General features: G+C 38.4%; 1 protein-coding gene across 1 annotated transcript in view; it reads right to left on the minus strand.

Annotated features, from left to right (window-relative positions):
* The window catches only part of IGSF9B (immunoglobulin superfamily member 9B), a 3,189,659-nt gene that overhangs the window by 1,053,694 nt on the left and 2,111,784 nt on the right, over positions 1-24,181 (minus strand). The window contains exon 12 of the mRNA XM_044081131.1: positions 19,317-19,428. Coding sequence (XP_043937066.1) covers positions 19,317-19,428 — 112 coding nt within the window. The remainder of the gene's footprint in view (positions 1-19,316; positions 19,429-24,181) is intronic.

Here is a 24,181-nt window from a genome sequence, read left to right on the forward strand (position 1 = left end):
GCCTCCTTAATCTAGCAAAACTGTTTCACGTAGCAAATATACTTATGCATATGTTATGCTGTTACGCCATATGAGTTAGCCCTAATCTTTAGCATCCTAGTCTACACACCTATACAACTATCTTAACACATTTTCTCTTCTCTGTCAATTTACTTTTTACTTTATCATTATTCCACTTATTATTTAATTCTCAGCTGGAGTGCCTTCAATGTGGAGTCTGCATGTCCTCCCCGCGGTCGAGTGGCCTCCAAAAGACATGCGTGAATGGGCATACCTTCGTTGAAGGTTGGGTGTCGGGCTGGCAACTCGGCATCATAAAAAAAATCGACTGCTAATTATTAACGGACTGGAGTTCTGCTGTGGTGACCCCTAACTGGGAAAAGACAAACAACAAACACTTATTATTTATTATTATTTATTAAAGGGAAGGTCTACAAAAGGGTAGTGAGACCAGCTATGTTATATGGGTTGGAGACAGTGGCATTAACAAAAGGCAGGAATCAGAGCTGGATGTGGCAGAGTTAAAGATGTTAAGATTTGCACTGGGTGTGACACAGGTAGACAGGATTAGGAATAAGTATATTAGAGGGTCAGCCCAGGTTGGACAGTTTGGAGACAAAGCCAGAGAGGCGAGATTGTGTTGGTTTGGACATGTGCTGAGGAGGAATTTATTTATTTATTTATTTACATTTGTTGACCGGGAGTATCCGACTGTCCATTTTCAGCGGAGGCCCGGGGAGAAAAGCTCCACAGTTAAAATATACAGACAGTAGTTACATTGGATTTACATAGAGATTAACAATTTGATTAAGATAGCAATTAACAATTACAAACATAGTTACAGATGAAGAACATAGTACATCAGTAGACAACTAGAATCTTTATCTGCGAAGTACATAACAGACATTACAACTGTTACAATAAGAAGTTCCTGCTGTATAATAAATAGTAGGCTTATAAGCATCCGAGCTTGCTATAATCAAGGTAGTTAGTGGGGTGGACAGAAAGGTAGTGGGTGGATGGGGTGGGTGATATTAGAGTGGAAGTTGCAAGGGCATAGCCAGCATCCTTTTAGGTGCGCTTTTAGTAAAGTTTTGAAGTGGGTGCATAATGGTACTGAGGTAATTGTGGGTGGGAGGGAGTTCCATAATTTGGCTATGGCACAAGAGAATAGTGCTTCACCAGCAGAGTTATTGGCTTTAGTAATCTGCAAGTGATCTTTGTTGCTGGATCTTAGTGGTCTGGTGGTGCGATAGGGTTGGAGTAGATTCTGGAGGGATGGGACATTTAGTGGATGATTTACTAGTTTGTGGGCGAGTGTGAGTTGATACCATTGAAGGAGGTGAGGGAGTTCAAGCCAGCCCAGTTCAGCAAGTGAGAGACAGTGGTGACTACGGTAGGATGCCCCTGTGGCGAATTTGGCAATTTTGTTGCAGCAGGTCTCTAGCTTGTTTAGATTGCATTGCCTTAGGTTGGTATATATTGGAGAGGCATAAAGTAGGGTGGAGATAAGGTGGGAATTTACTACTGAAATCGTTGCTGCTTTGGTGAGAAGTTGTTTATTTCTGTATAACGCTCCTAGTTTTTTTATCGACTTTTTTATGGTAATGGATATGTGAATGTCAAATTTTAGTTTATTGTCTATTTCCACTCCTAGCAATTTGGTGTTTCCTGTTGAGTGTAATGTGGTGTTGTCTTTTGCTGTGATGTTAAAGTGAGAGTTGTTTTGAGTATTTTCGGTGGGTTGGAAGATGAGTAGTTTAGTTTTGTTTGGGTTGAGTATTAACTGGGCATCGGATAACCAAGTTTCAACAGAGGAAAAGGCTTCCTGTGTAACTTTTTGCAGTTTGGGTAAGGACTGGGCTGAGCAGATGATGGTTGAGTAATCTGTGTATTGTATGAGTGTGCCATGTTTGGTGGCAGAGGCTAGATTATTGGTGAAAATAGAAAAGAGTAGGGGTCCAAGGATGGATCCTTGGGGAACCCCTATAGAGACAGGTAGTTGGGGAGATATGTCATTCTGCCATACAACAGATTGCTGGCAGTCAGACAGGTAACTCTGAAACCAGTTGGTGACTGATTGAGACAAGGATAGGTTATTGAGGACAGAGATGAGTTGTTTGTGTGGGACTAGTCAAATGCTTTAGATAGGTCTAGGAAAGTAGCAGAGGAGAGATAGCCATTGTTTTTATGCTGAAGGATAGTGTTAGTAAAGGAGAGTAAGGCAGTGGTGTTGCTATGGTTTGGTCGGAAACCATGCTGAGTACTGGAAAGGAGGTTGTTAGTAAGGAGGTAGTCTGAGACCTGAGAGTGAATGCATCTCTCTAGTATTTTGGACAGTGGAGAGAGAATAGCTATGGGGCGGTAATTGGTTAGTTCTGTGGAGGGGCCGTCTTTGTGGAGGGGAATTATATGTGATACTTTCCATAGTGTGGGAACATAACTTTCTGACAGAGATCGATTAATCAAGATGGATACTGGGTAGGCCAGAGCATCAGCTGCGATTTGTAGGTGTTCACTTGGGAGGTTGTCTGCTGCTAAATTGGTGGGCTTAAGTTTAGATAAGAGTTTTTTTTATATTGGAGGTAGGTACAGGAGAAAAAGAGAAGGCAGTGCGGAGATTACTAGTTGAAGGTGTGGGTTGGAGGGGAGGGGGGTTGTGTTGTTTAGCTAGTGACAGTATGGGATACCCAGGGATGCTGGGTATATTGGGAAAAGGATGCTAAGGATGAAGCTGCCAGGTAAGAGGAAAAGAGGAAGGCCTCTAAGATAAAGTTTATGGATGTGGTGAGAGGACATGCAGGTGGTTGGTGTGACAGAATAAGATGCAGAGGACAGGAAGAAATGGAAACAGGCGATCTGCTGTGGCGACCCCAACTGGGAAAAGCCGAAAGAAGAAGAAGAAGATTTATTATTATTATTACGCTTTATTATTACCTTTACTACTACCATTAAATACACACCACCTATACTCTACATATTCCCACCACCTAGCTATAAGATTCTAGCTATATGTATCCTACCTTTAAGTGTAACTCTCTAATTCTACCTTCCCATCACACTTACCTTTCTCTTTTCCTACTTCCCCCTTAAAAAAAAAAAAATTGAGCTGTATTGTTAAATATTTCTAACTGTATAATTTTCCTACATGCTAATGTTCCATTGTTACTGTATTGTGCCTTTTTACAACATATGTGCTGTTTAGTTTTCTGTATTATTTCACTTGCTTTATAAGTAATTGCTTCCTTACAAATTCATGTAATGATTTTCATGTAACTTGGCACTTTTCTACCTGGGCCTCCACTGAAAATAGGTCTCAAGCCCAGTGGACTTTCCAAGTCAACGAATGTCAATAAATAAATATAATGCACTGATCCAAAATGTAATGAATTGCTTTGAACTAAGGGATTTTCGACAGTGAAACTCAGATTTACAAAGCTGCTTCTTTCGGTTATAAGCATAAGTTGCAATAGATCTAAGCTGCCTGTTTGTCTAGCGCCAATAAAAGATGTCAGGTATGCTTCATGCTTGCCAGTGTGGTAAGCAGGGTTTTTATTGGCTGGAGAACAGCTCATCTCCAAATACGATACTAAGATAAGTAAAAACAAGAGCTTGTAAATGCTATCATGTTACAAAGCAATGCCACTACCTTCACTGCATCATTCTCTAAACTCCATTTTAACATATGCTATGGATCTTAAAAAAAAACTTTTGTTTCAGGAATTGTTTCCACTCGTTTAATACCAGACAAAAATAAATCATTCATTTATTCCCTTGGAGACATTTTTACTTCATGATGTAAGATCTGCCTAACCTATGAAGGTGAATGGTACTCCTTACTTGGACAAATGAGCTTCAAGATGCCAAAATGAAGTTGTTATGTTTTACTTAAATTCTGTTTAAAAGCAAGGATGGGCTTAGGATAAAGGTGTTCAGAACAATCAGCAATTTTTTTATCAAGCCATTCACCATGCACAATGTGATAAAGCACGACATATGTCACCATCCAGGACCATACTGTTTCATTGATAATCAGAGTAAATCACATTGCTAGTGATTTCTCATCTTACATGCTTGTGTGGTGTGAAGTGATTTAGCTAGCATTTCATGCCTTGGCCTTTGTTAGCAGGAAAAGTCTTGTTAGTTGCAGTGCAGAAAGTGGGTTTCCAAAGTTCCCAGACTCACATGTATGTCTGTAAAACATAGTTATTCAGTAACAAGCAGAACATGATTATCCCCTTCCCGAGGTAGACATGTTGAAATTCACTTTGAATCTCACTACAGACCAAACAGACAAAGCAGTGGTTAATTCAAGAGCAGTTTGTTAAAGGAAAAGCACAAATGAAACATATCTCAACAATTTAGACAATTGTATGGCTATTTGCAAGGTTGGATTTGTACTAAATGTTGGATATGAAATAGTCCAGTGCTAACAAAAAGCATTAGGTGAAATAGCACCTTCAAACATACTGTATAAAGCTGAAAATAGCAAGCACGCACATGTTTCATACTTTCAACACACACGCGCGCGCACACACACGCACACACACACACACACACACACACACACACACACACACACACACACACACACGCACACACACACACCCAAACACATCCACATAAACACATACATATGCACAGATAGTGTAAGACAGGATTTGTACAAAGCATTCTAATTTTTAATCTCCAGGGTGGCAAAGCCCTGTACTAACCCTCCTACATGCTACAGAGTTCACCCCCTTTATCCTTTTGACCTTGGAAAAGACAATTCTCCCATTATAATGCAATGTTGTTCAATCAGCTAATTTTGAACAAGTTATAGCACTGCTATAACAAACATTTTTTTATTAAATTTTTTTTATTAAATGTTGTGTCTTACTAAAGCATTTAATAAAAGTAGCAGAGTGGAGAACCAGACACAACAAGGTCAAAATAACTTCACCCCAGACCTGTTAGGTGCAATGGAGGCACTCACAGGTGGATTGATTCACTGTGGCTACCCTGCTATTGGCTGTAAATCCTAAGACCTGTTCACTTTAACTAACATGAAACAGCTTCTTGCCTGGTTTCCTCAACAAGTTTATTGTTCAACGGCATTACACCAAGGAGTACCCACCACATTTCTTAGCTAACCCCACGTTTTGTTCTGTTCTGACCAAGTTAGCCTTCTGAAAAAACTTAAACTGCAGCTTAAGCCATACTCACTGGCAACTGATTTTGTTCCATCAAAATCCTTTATCATCACTATTACAGAAGCATCTGTATACATAACAAAAAAAAAAGTTTCTTGAATTCTGGAAATCAGCCATAACAGACCCTTCATATTAAGGGAATCCTTCAGCTATAGGCGGTAACTTGTGGTGCACTTTCTGGGCACTGGAGCTGCATCCAACTTTCCATTTTCTAAACCATTTAACCCTGTAATGGACAAAGTGCCAGTAATACGAGAAGGACATAACCAGAATCCTTTCTCCACAGAAACAGTTAGCATTTCCTTCTAGAGATGCCAAGGCATTCCAGTACCAGGTGAGATATATAATGTATCTCCTGTGTTGTGGTATCATCTTGAAGATCCTTTCAGTGGGCCATGCCTGGCACACCCCTACCCCTACCCCCGAGATATCTACACTTCTCTATATGTGGTAGTTGCTTGCCCCAGCCTTTAAACAGCAATCCACTCTTTCCCAGAATAGAACCACAACCTTGGATTGGGAGTGCGCAATGTCATCTAAGAGACTTCATAGTCTAGTGCATGTCAGAGATCAACATCAGTTTCATCCAAAGGGGAACACCACATGCAAACAACCAAGATGCAACATTTCAGAAATATTTTTGTCTTTGCTGGGACTCTCATGTTTGCTCAAGCTTCACTTCCACGAATGTTTCCACCTTTTTCCCTTCTCTTCATTCTGTAGAGATAGGTGCACCCCATTTTACTTCTGGCAGTACACCACTCTGATTTAACAATAAATATTTTTAGTTTGCCATTCTTTTAACCCTCCTCAAATGTCTTACTCTGCTCTGTACCTGCATCTGCTAAACTGAATATTTTCATTATACATGCCAGTAATCACTACTACTTAAATAAAATAAAACATGAAAGCAGCATACTGAAATGTAATACACTGAAGGAATGCAAAGAGTCATTGCCTGGATATGATGCCCCATGGACATTAGTATCAAACTCTACTGCAGAAAACAGAACTCCTCATTCTGAAAAATAAACACAATCTATCCATATTTCTCAGTTGCTGAGAAACCCAAACAGAAAATGTACATAAAACTGGACTACCAGATTCTGAGCTTTCAAAAATTTAGTTTGATGAGTGTAAATTCAACAATATAATTCAGAGACTGCAAGCCTTTACTTCTAAAGTCACACTGCAGTCTAGAATGTCAGGCTTATTCACAATCACTTGCATTATGAAAGAAAGAAAAAACAGTAACAATCCCAAAAATGGTTTTAGACATATTTTAGGCTGGAAAACAATAGAACATTTGTTACAAAGTTTACGTGTTACCTAAAACAGGCTATTATGTTAGGGTGGATAAAGTAACTTGAATGACATCACAACTTCCCCAGAAGAATATGTAATGCACTTGAAGGAATAATGTACAGTTCTGACAGTTTGCTTATTTACTTACTCTGCATAAACAGCAAATAAACTGGTTCCTTTAGAGCCATAGCTAGGTGTTGTGGCATCATGTGTGCTTCCTAATCTCGTAACCCTTTTTACTATAAGTTAAGGACAGGAAAAAAAAAAGGTTCTGCTTTGTAAACTCTATCAAGCCACTTGCTACACATGTAACAAGTAACTTGCTACTGTCTAAATACCACACATGCACTTCAGCCATGACCGCAAATGGAGTATTGGCAATCATTTCTTAATACCAGCACTGTGCTACCACCTGATTGGCTTCTGCCAGTCAGACACCCCATCACATTGTGCCTAGGGTGACTGCTCCCTCTGTTCCACCCTAGCTGTGCATTTGGGTTTCTTAAAATGCTAGAACCATATTAATGCAGAGATAGAAATTACACAACACTGTTGTCAAAAAAAAAAAAAAGCCCTCATGTTTCACAGTTTAAAATTGTTATGCCCCTTTTAAGGGTAAAATTGTAATATGAATCAATATGGGGGTGGGGTGTATACTAAATAGCTCAATGTATGAAGTTACTACTATGGTAATGCCCACAAATCCCAACATCTTAACTCCATAACTGTGGGCCAAAAGTGAGGGAAAGGCACATTTTTAAATGTTCATATTCACTTAGACAATTAACAGTTACATTATGAAGGTTTGTAATTACATGTATTTTCTGAATAACACATCTAGTATTTGTACTGTTTGCCATCATTTACTGACTGCAATGTTAAATGATTTGACAAAAATCATTAACTTTATGACAGGTAAATCAATACTCTGAGACAAAATAAGGGATATTCTCTAAAATCAGGAACTTTTGAAAACCATACAATTGCACTCTCAGAGAACTTAGAAAGAAATTCTTAAAGACTGTGTCATCAAGACCTCTGAATAGTTATGAATGTTGTTTTTATTATGATATCAGTCATCTCACAAACAAATCTACCTGACACCTTACAAGACTCTGACAGGTAAACAAATATTCTTCCAAGATCTACAGAGCCTGTAAGATTAACAAAGTAGCTTGCCCTGCCTTGCCTAGGAACTTGTTAATCAGGCACAGACACACTACACTGTTGGAATCAAATGTGGAACCAGTCACTAGACCCTGCACTAGGGTCAGAATAAGGCATGTGTCTAGTTCAGGTGAATGGCTTCAGGATACTGTGGGTGACTCATTGTTCCATTGCATGACTAAATGAGGAGGGCTTCTTCCATTCTAAAAGAGATACAGAATGACATGCCTGTATTCATCACATCCTTCTCTGAAGTAGGTAAGGTGCACATATTAAGTTAATATCTTGATTCAACTAAAATGGCATTTAGAGATTAAATAACTAACTAGACACAGCACTTAGCTTCACAGCTGATGCCTGTAAACGTGGATGGGGAGAGATGTGTGAGGCACCATCCTGCCTATCTCCCTGTTCCTCCACCCAAGAAGTAAGCATTCTGAACAGAAAATCTCTCCCCTCCCCACACTTTTTTTTTTTTGTGCAAGGTAAATCTGATGGATACCTCATATTGACTTCCAGTGAGATCAATAGGGTGAGGGTTGTTCTCTTTAATGGCTGAAGTGTAAACAAAAACAAATGTAATTTTCAGGCTTTTCTTACTATGGATGGTGCACGGGTTTATGTAATCATAAAATCTTGGTTTAGGGACAGTTCTTTATGGCATATCTGAATATTTCATGGTCTAATGACTTTCATTCCTTCCGGCCTGGTGTAACTGTCTGTTTAGGTCCATAACGATCTCATGATATGCATGGTCAAGTAGACCACAAAGGACATATGTAATACGAACCATCATGGCCAATTAGAGCACTGATTATCCAGATTAGCATTTCATTGACTGTTAAAGAACCTCCTTTGTATCACCTACAGAACATAAGGAATGCATAACTAACCCAGTGAAATTAACAATAAAAAAAATACACAGTCATTATAGATGATTTCAACTACCTAACAACTGACTGGTGAACTGCACTACCAATAATAAAAATGCTCAATGTCCCCGTGGCTTTGTCAACTCTAACAACCTCATAGTGTGCCTAGCCCTTGCCAACGTACCTTCCCTTATCAAGTCAGACGACCATGATACAATATTACTAACCATATTAACAAAGTTCTTATCTTATAATTGGGTTAATAAGGAGAATATATGAATGGTAATATGCAAGCATTAAAGTGGGAGGATTCCCTAGGTGTTTGAAAAGAGGAACCAGGTTAAAAGTCAGGGATATAAACTAATATGATAACTAAGAAAAGTTAGCTTTATTTGTAGATGATATTTTGTAATTGATAAACCTAGAAAAAAGACATCTCAGTGTTTTTGGAAAATTATTTAAACAGTTTCATTAAACCCTGTTTTAAAAATGACATAGGTACACATGCATTAACAGAAAAGAAAATAAACCATAATAACATTTTTTATTATTTTCTTGCAGTATACAGGTATGTCCAGTTATACTTCACTTTAACATTACACAAATTTCAATTCCTATCTTCCCTTAAATCTTACTCCTTCCTCTTTCTGAACATCATTTTGCATGCAGTATTCCCATAAAGTCTGTTTATTTCTAAGTAATATACTCTTTCCTTTTTCCAAAGATCCCACCACCATTTTGTTTATCACCTTTACAATATTCAGCATTCCAACTGCAATTTGTTTAAATTTTGATTTCTATTTTTAGTAATTGCTATTTGTCACTCACTATCATTAAAACTGGTAAGGCCTTACTTTGTCTAAGCAATTCAGATCCTGAGTCCCAGCTCAAAGGGATCATTTCCTAAGTTAAAAACATTTTATCCGCAACATTTCCAATTTCTGGGGTAAAATAAAAGATAATGCTGATAGCAGAATGGAGAAATTGCATGGAAAGGCCTGCCTTATCTGAATCTGACAGGAATGTTTTGATTGGACTTATTGGACTTATGCGCTAATTGAGGATTGTCTATAGCAAGTTCCCTGCTCAAACACGATTGCTTACAAGTACACTTGGTTCTAGAACATCTTATGTCAAAGGTCAATGACTAACTTTGTCATCATGTTATCAAAACAGGGGCCATGCATTCTGAGGGAAGGTAATGGGCTAAGAACCACTACAAATCTAATATTAGTATAAACAGTCTAGAAAAGAAGCCAGTAACCATTTGAAATGTTAGACTCCACTAGACAAGAGTCCTGAAATACTGCACTGAACGGACAAAAAATTAGACTTACATATACTAAGCCTAAGATGCCATTTCTCAGAATACGCCCTTTACTCCAAGGTATAGCAATCTCAGAGCTGATATATATAAGTTTGGAGGTGTGGAGCTGCATTGGGCCACCGTTGGTTGCAATTCACGACAGAGGGAAGCTTGCATCCCCTTAAGATTCTTACAGCTTGATGCAACAGGAACACCTAAACTTAAACTTGTACAGGGGTATTGTAGGAATGTCTACTTTCCTAGTTGATATACCTCTTCCGCTCATCTTTGGAATCTGGTGTACCCTTCTCAATGTTTCTGCTAAAACCAGAAAATAATTACTTAACACTCTACTGTTACAAGTCAAAAAGAGAAGATACAGCTGGGTGGGGGTTGATATCACTTGCCTGTTTACACAAGGCATTCCAAAACAGCTTCAATATTTGAAAATGGTGCTGGTACAATTTACTTAAGTACTCTGAAGGAATGCAGTGCACATCAACTAACACTACTGCTAACATTTCAACGCACCATGAAAGCGCTTGACTGACTGGTAAAATACAGATCTGAAAAATAAGGAGCACCTGACCATTACCAGAGAAGACAAGTTTTCACCTGACCTGATCTTAACAATGAAATACCTCACTTTTGAATACAATGGATGAACTCTTAACTTGTGTAACAATTTTCCAAGGAAGCTAAATTCATAAGACAGTATACGAGTACATAAGGAGTAAGCAATGCCCACCTTTCCATATACATTTAAATCACTGCAAAGTTCAACACTGAATGACAGACGCCCTGGAAAATCAGATATGAATGCAAGCACTGGGCATATAGTAATGTGCTAAGGCTGTAATTTAATACAATGGAATGTCATGTGACTTTTCATAATTTGGGGTTTTATGGTGGTGCTCCTAGTACAATACCATTAAAACCTTGCTACTCAGATGACACAGCCTAACATCATTCATGAACAGAGGTTCTTGTAACTTGAGTCAGTGTTGGTAAAACACAATGAAATAAAAAAAATAAAAATCAAAGCAATCTTAAGATGCTACTTTTCAATAATAGAAGCCCAAAAATAAACTCCTCACAAGCTCTCATTCTGGAGAGTGTATAAACCTTTGCTGTTACTGAGACTTAGTCTAAAGCTGCAGAAAGTACTCAAGCAGTGCAATGTTACAGTACCTTCAACACATTTAGACCAACAACAATACAGATAGGGGCTAAAGGTAGAGCTACTTCAATCTACATTAGCACCAAACACACATCCAGGTTAGTTAAACAGGATGATGCCCAGGAGTTCATCCACATCCAGGTCTCCACAGACAAGTTTCCATACCATGTCCTGGCCAGCTGCAGGTAGCCCTTCATGACAAACAAAGCTCGCAACTTGTTCCTGGACCTACTGCTGGCACTCAACATACAACCAAGCACGGTATTTATGGGAGACTTTAATTACTCCTCTATAACCTGGGAAACATACACTGCCACTAACTCACAGGCATGACGTGTGCTGGACTTTATCAACACAAACACCTTGGAGCAGATAATGAACACTACAACCAGGGACTCAGACATACTAGACCTTGTACTCAGCATTGTACCCCCCACCTCGTGTCACATCAGTGCAGTTGGATCACAAAGCTGTCTCATTCAAAACAAAAATCAACCTGGAAAACTCACCTAAACCATTACCAGCTAGGAATTATTCTAAAGCAAACTACAGCCTACTGAGCGACAGTGACAGTTTGTCAAAATTCAAGGCTTCCGCAAATCCTAATTACACAGTTACCTGTGCAGAACTGTTCACAAAAACCTTGTACAAACATGTAAATGGCTGCATTGAGTTTGCCATACCTACCATAAACAAACCCAGATCTAACACCAAAAACCAACCCACCTGGTAGAATCCTAACCTTAACAAGGTATATAACAAAAGAAAAATGTCCTGGCCAAAATCAGAAAGAGCAACTCTCACAGAGACAAAAGTCCTCTGATTCAAATAAACAAGAAAATAAGAGGTCTAATAATGTCTAACAAAGCCAGTTATGAGGTCAGGATATCCTTTCAGGCTAAGGACAATCACAAACCCTTTTTCAACTATGACAAATTTGTTAAAAATAGCATACAGCAGAGTGCAGAACTGATGGTAAATGGCACACCCTTCACTAGTGACCAGGTTGACATAGGAATTCTTCTAGCTTATAAATTTAGCTTTAACTTCATCCCCCCACTACCCCCTGTGAAACCCCAGGTCCTGGTGGTGCAGGGTAAGGCCAAAAACACTGCTTCAGTTGGCCTCGGCAATATCTCCTGTTTCCTCCTAAATGGCCTCAAACATGACCTAGCAGGACTACTAGAGGCACTGTTCAACTACAGCCTCAAAACAGGTTATGTTCTGTGACAGGAGGGCTGCAACGGTCATCTTTCTCCAAAAATGTGGACCATTAACCAACCCCAGGTACTACAGACCCATGAGTCTGATGAGTCTAATCTGCAAAGCATGGAATGAATTATCATAGAAATGATCAACAAGGGCATTGGTAACCTACAGACACTGGATCCATCCCATTTGGCTTTGTCAAGGAAAGGACTTGCCTATTCAACCTGGGGGACTTCTTCAAGATGGTCACCTAGGCAATGGATGAAGGAAAAATGCACACTACCTACCCTGAGCTGGCCAAAGCATTCAATACAATACCACACTCATGCATTGTTGACAAACTCTCAGAACTAGGTGTAAATTCATGCATAACTCACTGGATTGCTGGCTAGCTCACAGAAAGGACCGTAGAACCAAAGACTGGGTAAGGGGTAAGACCACCTCCACCAAAACAGCAGGGGACCAGTCGCCAGCAGAGTACCCCACAGTCTGTCCTGGCCTGATTATGTTTGGCATCTATTTCTCACAGAAGTCATGGCTAATGATGAAGGTCTCTGGCTCACCACCTTTGTAGATCACTGTAAATTGGAAGCTATCATAGATTCCCCTCATGACACAAACATCCTGCAAGAGGATCTGACACAAACAAATGATTAGTGCCACAGTCATAAACTAAAACTCAACATGAAGGAATGCATTATAGTGCCCTTTGGAAAGTTGTCCACCAAAGCTAATTACTCCATTGATAAAGAATTGATCTGGTAGTGAGAGATTTGGGAATATATGTTAATAGTAATTTGAGCTTTGACCAACATGCAGCCAGGATAGTATTAAAATCATTCTATGTTACCCAACTCATAAGCAAGGGTATGGCATTCAGATCCAAGTAAGTTATAGTACTGATCTACTCAGCCCTTATCAGGCCCATCATTGCATACACTGCCTCCTTTAGCAGTACATGACCAGGAACCTGCAAGAGCTGGAATGCTCTCAAAGGTTTTTCATTAGGAGAATCCAAGGTAAGAATACCCTGTCCTACACAGACTGCCTTACAGCCCTATGTCTTTACTCAGTCTCTTACAGATTACTGAGAGGTGATTTTTGCCTGGCATATAAAACATCCTTAGACCAAGCTCTGAATAACCTCTTGGACATCCACAAAACAAAGAGTACTGGAAACACTAGATTCAAGGACCTGAACTTTGCCTGTGACATAAATAAATCATGCTGGAGTGATCAGTATGTGTCGCAGAGGATCCCCACACTGCGGAACAGGCTCCCCATCCACGTGATGAAAAATGAATCCCTGACCCTTTTCGAGCGAAACCTTGATCATTGGGTGGGAAATCATAAATTCACTCACGGTCTGACCCCTATGTCTCTGACAAACAATGGCTGACATGAGGTTAACTAATCCCAAACTAACATACCCCCTTCACATAACCCTTAGCTACCTCCTTAGTAAATACCCTCACCATATAAAACTGGGCTGGGTTGCATGGCTAGCCTTATAAAGACCCTGGTGGACGGTTGCCTAGTACAACCTATGAACTTATATCCTAAATAACTAGCAGGTAAACAGTGTTAATTAGGACCAAACATAAACTTGGGAATCATAGAAGATTCAGCTCCTCTTGTCTGAATCTTATATGACTTTCTACAACAGATAACACCACTTCAACTATCGCTTCTCTAACTTATCTCTTCTTCTTAATGTGATGTGCAGATACCTTTGAAACACAAATGTCCAGTCCATAGCAGGACATCATGGCAAAGAAATCAGTGCTCATCCTTACATGTTGTACATTGGCTGGAGTTTGGTCAGAAAATGCTGCTAATAAAAGTATGATTTGCCCAAAAATTATTTCTACTGCTAAATATCCTTTGACTGATACTTTCAAATGCTGACCATCTGTTTGGGTGACTGGTTTCTGTGCCAAAATCTAAGAACACATTTTCTAGTTATTTTCATCACCACAGGGAAATGCCACAGCAAACATATGTAAAACTTTAGGAATATCCAGGAGAAACAAACATGTAAATAAGCCTTAAAATATCGACAAAGTAATGGATACTGTAACTATGACAAAACATCCTTTTAAGAGGGCCATCTCACAGTCCATCCTCTTTACACAGTGTGTAATCACTACTATAACTGTACATCAACTAATCCACAGTCATTGCTATGCCCAGGTACCATTATTAAATTAATTCATTTCCAGTGCAGCACTCACTATACTTTTAGTACACTAAAGTTCATAGACAACGATTCAGGTCACTGAACACACTGACCTGCACATTTCTGCATATTGCATCTTACTACTAATTGCCTTATTTGCTTTAGTTAAATTTTATATCACTACTCCCTGGGCTCACGGTGGTGGTGGGGTAATAACAACTAATCATTTTTCTTCCAGCAGGATTAAATATCTAAGTTTATTTCAATGTATACAAATATTTAATATACATTTTCCTGGAAATTATTTCAAAATATACATGTTCAGCAAAATTACATATTTAATACTGAACATTCAAGGTTACTGAAAATGGTAATCTTTTAGACATTATGCTGTTGGTTTTAGTTGCATGATTATATGTAAAGATAAAAGTTACATAAGAATTTGCTTAGAATGTTTTTTTTTTTTGATATTGATATTTATACTGTATATACTTATATAGATGCATTTTATTATAAAAATTATTGATATTTATTTGATGTTTTGCATATAAAAAACATTCCCTGGCAGTCAAAAACTATGGAAGCGTTTTGGTTTCTACATAACATTAAGATTTCCCAATTTTTATATCACATTAGCAATAAGGCCCTCAGCTCAGCAAGCAGTCTTACATGTGAAGAAGCATTGTAGCCCCCCCAGAGGAATGACTAATTAGTTATGTGCTTTCCCCCATAAATGTGCTCAAGATTTATTGTAGAAGGAAAAAATGTCCATCATGAAAACATGGTGGCCACCCATTCACTCACGATGCAGGTAAGTTCAGTGGAGTTATATTAGTAGGACTGTGTTAGTGCATGCATATGTGTGTGTGTGTGTTGTCTGTAGGGACATGAATGAGACTGCATGAATTTGTGTGTGTATGCCTGTGTCTGCCTTGGTGGTTATACTGGGGGGGGGGGTGTTAGGGAGGAAAACTCAAGTGTGTGTGTGTGTGTGTGTGTGTGTGTGTGTCTGTGTGTGTGTGTCTGTGTGTGTGTGTGTGTGTGTGTGTGTGTGTGTGTGTGTGTGTGTGTGTGTGTGTGTGTGTGTGTGTGTGTGTGTGTATATACATGTTTGTGCATGTGGGGGGGAAGTGCCTTTGCTAATATGATGCACAGGCTGTTAGAGAGAACATTAGCATGATCTGGTCTGACTGCACTAGTGTTTGATTAAGATACAAAGTACTGAGCTAATAATGATGCCTTTCTCACTGCAGCTATACCTTATGATGAATAATATTTTCTCACCATTGAGCTAAATGACCAACCTGCATTAGGCAATTATCACAAGTGGTGAGTATTTTTCTGAATCCTAGGGAGTGTATTTTACTAGTGTCTAATTCTCTTGATTTACTTCACTGACAATGGTTATTAATTTATTGTTGATTTATATGATTTAATGTTACAGTGATGGGCTTCATTGCTGTTTTGTTTGTACACCCTTGTCTTATTTGCAGCATCTTGTCTGTTATTCTGTGCCTTCACCTACTATACTATCACATCTGTTCTTTAGTCTTAAGGATCCAGTGTTGATATTATGTATGCTTACAACCTGTTTGTAATGTAGTGTTGATATGATGTACGCTTATAACTTGTTTGTAATGTAGTGTTGCTATGATGTATGCTTACAACCTGTTTGCAATGTAGTGCTGATATGATGCATGCTTACAACCTGTTTGTAATGTAGTATTGATATGATATGCGCTTATAACCTGTTTGCAATGTAGTGTTGATATGATGTATAATTACAACCTGTTTGTAATGTAGTGTTGATATGATGTATAATTACAACTTGTTTGTAATGTAGTGTGGCTATGATGTACACTTATAACCTGTTTGCAATGCAGTGTTGATATGATGTATAATTACAACTTGTTTGTAATGTAGTGTTGATATGATGTATAATTACAACCTGTTTGTAATGTCATGTTGATATGATGTACGCTTATAACCTGTTTGCAATGTAGAGTTGATATGACGTATAATTACAACCTGTTTGTAATGTAGTGTTCATATGATGTATAATCACAACCTGTTTGTAATGTAGTATTGATATGATGTATGCTTATAACCTGTTTGTAATGTAGTATTGATATGTATAATTACAACCTGTTTGTAATGTAGTGTTGATATGATGTTTGCCTACATCTTGTTTGTAATGTAGTGTTTATATGATGTATGCTTAGAACCTGTTTGTAATGTAGTGTAAGTGTAATCACTGTTTTTTACTCAAATTGCTTTTGAGCTTGTCTGTCTGGGACTACAGTGAAAATGAGACTTGCCAAATGGACATTTCCAGTCAACAAATCAAACAAAATAAATACATAATATAAAAAATAAAGTCTAAGAATTCTATGTTCATTACTACTTCACCACAGAAACAAGAATCATTTCTCACCCTGCACTGTCACATCTGGCACTATTTGGCTAACCTAACATATGTGGCAGTTATTTGAATTACATCACATGCCCCTTTTTGTGATATATATTTTATCAAATTCCAGTGTAGGTTTCTGAAAAATTGTAAAGTAGTCTCTATTCATAGTTTAAATATACATCTAAGCCTAAATCACAGAAACAACCTCCAAGATAAGTCCTTAGATTTATCTCAAAATGTTTTATGTTTCAAAATGAAATAGTCTTGACACAGCCTGAAGGTATAAAAGTATTTAAAAATGTGAATTCCCACTGCCCAAAGATTTCTCCTAAGAAATTTGATAATCAATTAAAAAATAAATAAATGTTTCCCAAGGTTTTGCCCTTTATGACTATTTGCTGGGTCTGACTTGATCTGGTTTAGCTCTGCATTAAGAAAAAGTGGCTATCCACATATTTCAAAACTGATGACTTGCACACTGATTTTGACATTCTTAAACATGCTTTACGTTACTCATCCAAATCTGGTAATTAGAAAAACAGGTCCAAGAATCATACTTAAAGGCTGAGAACTTTGTAATTAGTTGCCATTTCTCTGGGTGGTATTAAAATGATAAAACTATAGCAATAAACCCCAGGATGCATATTAACTGGATCGTGTGATATGTATCTAACGTCATTAATGAAGATGAACATAGGATTTTCTTCACAGGTCACTGTTTTTTGTTTACTGGCAAACTGTTTTTCTTTCATGCAGTGCAGATTCAATATTGTTTATATCTTCATACTAAATCCGGCATGAATGTGATCATGGGTTGACCCTCATATGGTGGTGGGATTAGTATGCGAGTGGAATGTCATTATCATTAGTTATACACACATTCTGGGACCCTTAATATAAACTCACATCTTGATCCTTAACAGCATAAAACATAACACAATCAACAGCCATGATATTTGATAATCCTAAGTATTAATTTCTGTCAATGCAAGCTATGAATGTTATTGAAAATAATTTTTCAGGTTTTAAGCAGCAGTTAGCTAAAATTAATAAATGGCCATAAAAGTACATACAATAAAGATAATTAATGGGTGTCCATACAATGAAATTCTGGCAAAACTTGCTCTAAAGCTTTATTTTGAAGAGCAACGAATGGATCAGCTATTACTTAACTTTCACTGATAAATGAATGTATTAAATATTCCCTGTTGCTGTACTTGTAAGTTGGGTATGTCGACTTCCTCACAACAGTATGACACTCTGTTACTCCACTCTGACTTACATGTCTTTTAATTAGAGAAGATATATTTTACACAGAAAAATGAAAGTCTCAATGAGTTTGTAAAGGGCTATGGGGACCTTGTTTTCTAAATGATTGGCATAAAATCCCAACACAAGTCAGTAACTAGAAAACAGTGGTTATTATCACAGAACTACTCACTGGTGCATTTAATAAAGTAAGGATAAAATCACTCTTTATCACCCAGGGCCAAGTGTTCACATCATAAGCCTTCTAGTGTAATTTAACTAACTCTGTAGAATATACCAGAATGTGATTTTAATCAGCTCTGACACCTGTCTGGGGTTCTTGCATTATAGTTCCAGGTAGATCTGTAGTACAATATGGGAACATAGGTATTACGTACACTCATGCTATGATAGCCGTGTAAGTTAACATAAACATTGCTGTTAGCAATATCTTTTACATACACTAAAAATGGCAGACAAGGAAATGGCTTAAATTAGTTCTAATTATAATGAAATCACTGCTTACATAATTCTGACTTGTATAAATGTTTGGCCTGAAATCAGACTGCAGTGTAAGTACATCTAACAAAACAAAATAGAAAGGAATTGCAGTCTATGGTCTGAGCATACAATGTCCTCTTTATGAGCTCTGAATTCTGTTTCAGAGCTTTCTCAGTAACCAAAGTTATTATGTTCCAACCTGTCACTGAATAAGGTCATATTCATGACAAATCTACTATGAATATATAATGCAGCTTTAATAACAGCTGACCCCTAAGACTCTACAGAAATTGTTTTCCCCTCTGCTCAAATCAAGTAGGCTGTAAATGACTGTACATGGAACTGATGACATTCAGCAAGGTTGCCACTAATTATTTTCCTTGATAGAAATGGAAAACCTAATGTAAGTCATTTTGAACAATTTGCATCAGGGCATCACTTCATTTAGGAATGTTTCAGAAAATGTAGCTCAGGAACTGATCTCCTCAAAATCCCTCTCTTTGAAAGCTGGGAAATTTCTCATTTTTAATGACCCTATAACTTTTACTAGGTCACTTCCCTAGAATAATTTTTAAAATAATGCCTTCCAAAACTTTATTCTGATAACTTTGAAACTATTTTTGGAATGCTATGATTTTTCTCTCCGAGCCAGGTAGACTTTACCCACTTTGAGCACTGCAGAATAGAAAGGAAATAAAGCAAGAAGCAAAGCATGCAGGGATGACTCACACAGGGCCGTACCAGACTGAGAATGTCTGCTCAAAGCTGCCATCATAACCTGGATCCCATGACACATTGGCAGAGGTCATCGAGGCTGTGACACGAACGTTGGTTGGAGCGTGAGGACTAGTACCTGAAAGATAAATAAGGACACTCAGTTTGCACAAATGTAATAAAAGTCAGAAACATGAGCAGAAGACTAAAATCTTCTCAGAAACACAAAAATGAAGAGTAAGTTATGGGCTGCAGATCAAGTTAACCATGATATATTATGCCAGAACTTGTCATTGACGATTTCTGCATTGTTTAATCCTCCATTAACTGTAGTTGATATGTGGCATGTAAGCTGAGAGTATGATTGCTACTGTAGCCTAGACACTGCTGAACAACAGCTCTGATGATTTCAAATGCTCAGATAATCATTGCAGAAAGTGTACATTTACCAGTTCTGCAGAGGAAAATAAACAATGGCACTATTACTGTTAACCTAACAATAAGTGGTTCCATGATGGGAGGGCAAATGACAGAAGACACACACACACGCACACACATACACACACACACACACACACACACACACACACACACACACACACACACACACACACACACACACACACACACACACACACACACATTTCGCTGGAATGCCTTTACTACTGTAACTATCTATAAGTTGCTTATACTTTGGGGAAAAGACAATTCTTCACACTCAAGAAATTGTGAAATGTGTCCATGTCAAAAAGGTACTGCAGTCAGAATTAACACAGAACAGTCTTAGCAAGAAAATGATATTGAAAATAGTAGTGCTTAATGTAAAAGAATGATCAGAGGTTTAATAAAACCTAGGGGCACAGATGAAGGGTCTTCCTGTCCCAAGAAGAACACCATCACTACTTGACAACAAATGGAGGTTGTCAGACCAGTATAAAAAATATGTAAGAATAACAGAACAAAAATGAATAAAAAAATCAGAAATGATGCATCAGTCTCATTAGTGCCACAAAAGGAAGTAACCAAAGGGCATGATTGTTTTTACAAACCTTTCCAGTAGTGTACTTCTTATCTGTATAACATTTTCCTGCACAAATAAGTAATTCACTAGGATAAAAATATTTACATTCTGATGGCATGATGGTCCCAGGGGACTGCAAAACCACTGGCTTTCAAGTAACATCTAAGTAACTTATACCTTAAAATAATATAAGACAATAAGCACTGGAGGCTATAATAAAATTGGGTTACAAATAAGTAGCCTACAGGACTCCTCGTACCATACTTTAGAAGTATACATTTACAAAAACTCTGGGCAAATTCATGTAACATTAACAGGTACAACTTCTTCTTTTGGCGTTTCCCAGTTAGGGGTTGCCACAGTGGATCACCTGTCTGCTCATGATTGGTAGTGGAGTTTTACGGTGTTGATTTGCCAGCCTGATGCCCAACCTTCTACAGAAGGCACACACATGCACGCACTCATGCCTAGGGCCAATTTAGAATGTCCAATCCACCTACAGCATGTCTTTGGGATTTGGGAGGAAACCGGAGCACCTGGAGGAAACCCATGTGACCACAGGGAGGACATGCAGACTCCGCACAGAAGGCACACCAGCCGAGGATCAAACCGGAGAACCTCTTGCTATACACCATAAAATGTATCAATAGCATTGTACACAATGGTTTCCCATTACAAAGCCAAGCTCGAACTGAACATGTCAGAACACAAAACACCAACATGCAGAATACCAAAGACTGGCAATACCAAATATCTGACTTTGCTCCCTTCTGGACCCATGTTTGCACTTACTCCTTAGTCCAAAGCTGTAGGGTAGTTCAACATTTGAACTGTGTGTTTGAATTTGTAAATCTCCATCATATGCATTCACTTGATCATACCTAACCTGTCCTAATTATTCCCTGGTCCCATTTTTGTATACTAGAATCATGCCTGCTTTCATCCAGTCCTCAGAAGACACCATTCCTGACTTGATTTCTTCCACAATGACTGGAGGTGTGATTACTTCAATAAACATGTCATTCCAGATAGTGAGCAAATCCCATTAACTGCAATAAATCCTTCTGCTTCATAACTTTTTATTTTAAGACAGTATTCAGATACAGTTGTGCCCCTTCCCTCCACACCTAGATTCATGTGGTTTGTGAAAACTCCAGAGAAATAATATGACTCTAACATACCTTTCAGTATTAGCCTTGTTTAATTTAGGTGATTATTTTCCTTGTTGTCTTAATACTCCTCTCCTCCCCCTCCTCCCCCTACCATTTCCTTAGGCTACAAATCTTTTTATCTTTTTAATTTTACCTTAACTACCATGTTTTATGTGAACCATGTTTTCTCTGTTATTTCTGTTGTATTGATTTGCTTCACGTACTTCTGTTGCTTCTTTGAGGGACGTCTGCATTTTCTTCAAGGTTCTTCAGTTTCTTGACTATTGCCTTCCTGTATCCTGTGGTGCTGGTCAGCCTGCCTAAAAGCCAGCCATAGCATGACTGTCAGCACATTATGCACCACATTGTTTAGTGGGCTTTTCCCCTTGCGTGCTGCAGTGTCAGTGGTGGATCAGGTTGCACACTTGCCTTTGGTGCAGAAGGCTGTGGATTCAACTCCCACATTAGGTAGATGGATTGCTGATACTGCAGTATAGCATAAGGGGAGGTGCTGCATGCCTCAGTGTGTCATTCATCATATGAGACATTAAACTGAGATCCCATCTCCTTGAATTTGCTGGTAGCTTCGGAAGATTTAAAAGCTGTGATGGCACCCATCAAAAAGAGAGTTCAGCCTTGCCCTGGCCAAATTTTCCCTAGTAGTATAAATACCCCTTCGGATCTCCCCCTGAAAAGAGGCCAATAGCCTAGTAACAGTAGCTTTGTGAACAAAGACAGAATAAATAAATAAATAAATAAATAAGTTAATGGTCCCCCTTTCAGAGATTATCCCATCATCTTGGTTTTGGATTATTTATATGTTCATATTTGTTTACTGAGGTAGTGCATTGATCTCATTAGGTTATCTACAGAAACAACCTGGGTGAGTAAGTCACATATGAAATGAGCAAAATGTATTTACAAATGCATGTAAACCATAAAACATTTTACTTTTAAGATGCAGAAGAACAATTTAGAGTGTCACAGCATGTCAGGAAGACTTATAGAATGACTATGATAGTTTGAGTGAGGGGTGGCAGTTATGTTGCAGCTATCACAATTCAGAGGGTAATCAAATATATAACAAAAGTGCAGATTACAGAGTGTGATAGACTGCTGTTTAAAGAGGTGAGAGCATATAAACCTACAGGAAAGGATTCGAAGGGAATGAAGAAAGAAATATAAATATGGTGAAGAGCCAGAAGGGTAAAAGTACAGATGATGGGAAATGATGAGAGCTGAGAGAAGGAAAGATTAAGCAGTGTGAAAGAGATAAGGTTGAATGAATGTAAAGCTCAGAATGTTTATGAAATGGCCAAATGCCTGAGTAAGGGCATCTTCATATTGTCTGAATGAAGAGATGTTCCTTGGGATGGTATCTTGAAGTCTTATTAGCTTTGAAGGTCTCTGAGCAGGATAAGGAGAGGCAGGGAATCCCACAGTTTAGGAGTCAGGATGGAGAATGCATGTGTGACTGGTCCCTACACTGGGCCAGCAAATCAAGGAGACTCAATCCTCATCACTGACTCCAGTGGGAGATGGTCACTAAGATCAAAGTTGGATTCACACAGTATTTTCAGATGCAGATCCCTGCACCAAGCACAGTTTCCCTTAAGAGCACACAGGGAGCACCCTTCAGACCTGGGGCTGGACTCTCATTCTCTCTCCAGGCCCACACAAAATTCCACACAACCACTTTGGAGTATTGTGTCCCTGTTCTCAGTAGCTGACACACACACACTTTGATATTTTAGTTTCACACACACGTATACACCAGGGAAAAGCTGGCACAGATTTGCTAGCTGTTCCCCTTTCTGCCCAGACTCTGAGGTAATCACGCTGCCACCAGTCAGCTACCCTAAGGCTCTTATAAAGGTACCCAATTATACTGTGTAAAATTAATACTAATACAAATGGTAGGGTGTGACCAAAGTAGCAAGGCTTTCAGGAGCAGTACAGTGTCACTAAAACAAGCATACGTACTCTCAAGATGCCAAAAATATTCTCTAAAGGACCAGGCATAATGAAAGGTATTAAAACACTTAATGATAAATAAAGAAACTGAAAACAGGAGGATACTGAATACAACGAACAATAGAGTTTCAACAACAGATAAAAAATAATGCAGTTGGATAGTTTCTCACAGATGCAGAAAACAATACTAAACTATTCTCACAAAATGTCTCTGAATGATTAAAGAAGCTGATGTGTGCTGGGTGTCTTATCACAGCAAAAGCCAGATGATGCCTGTCTTTGTCTGTGTGGATGTGTAAGATACATATCCTGTCAGAAATCTTTCCTGTCAGGTTCCAAAGTGCTGCTGCGAGAGTTCTAAAGAAACCAGATGCTGGTTAGAGGATGACATCACATCTGATCACCTGACTCTAGTACAATACACACACAGAGCTTTGCTAAGATCTTAAAGCTATAAATAAATTTCAAACTTTCCATCCTTCAAGGGTTCTCTGATAAACATACACATTTGATTAGTTACAACAATATAGCCTAATATACATGCATACATTCTTTCTGTCCAGCAAGACCTACTATTGATGCATTTTTAACACAAGTAACTTTACAGATATATTTTAACTCAAACATCTGTATAAATGAGTGTGCTAGTCCAATAACATAAATGGACACATTCACTACCTCATAATGTCACAGCATGGTCAGTGAAAAGTAGTTTTATTTTGGGGGTTTGTACAGTGGGTTGAGAT

The sequence above is a fragment of the Protopterus annectens genome, chromosome 8.part0 (genome assembly GCF_019279795.1).
Source record: "Protopterus annectens isolate FY-2018-M chromosome 8.part0, PAN1.0, whole genome shotgun sequence".
NCBI classification, from domain to species: Eukaryota; Metazoa; Chordata; order Ceratodontiformes; family Protopteridae; genus Protopterus; species Protopterus annectens.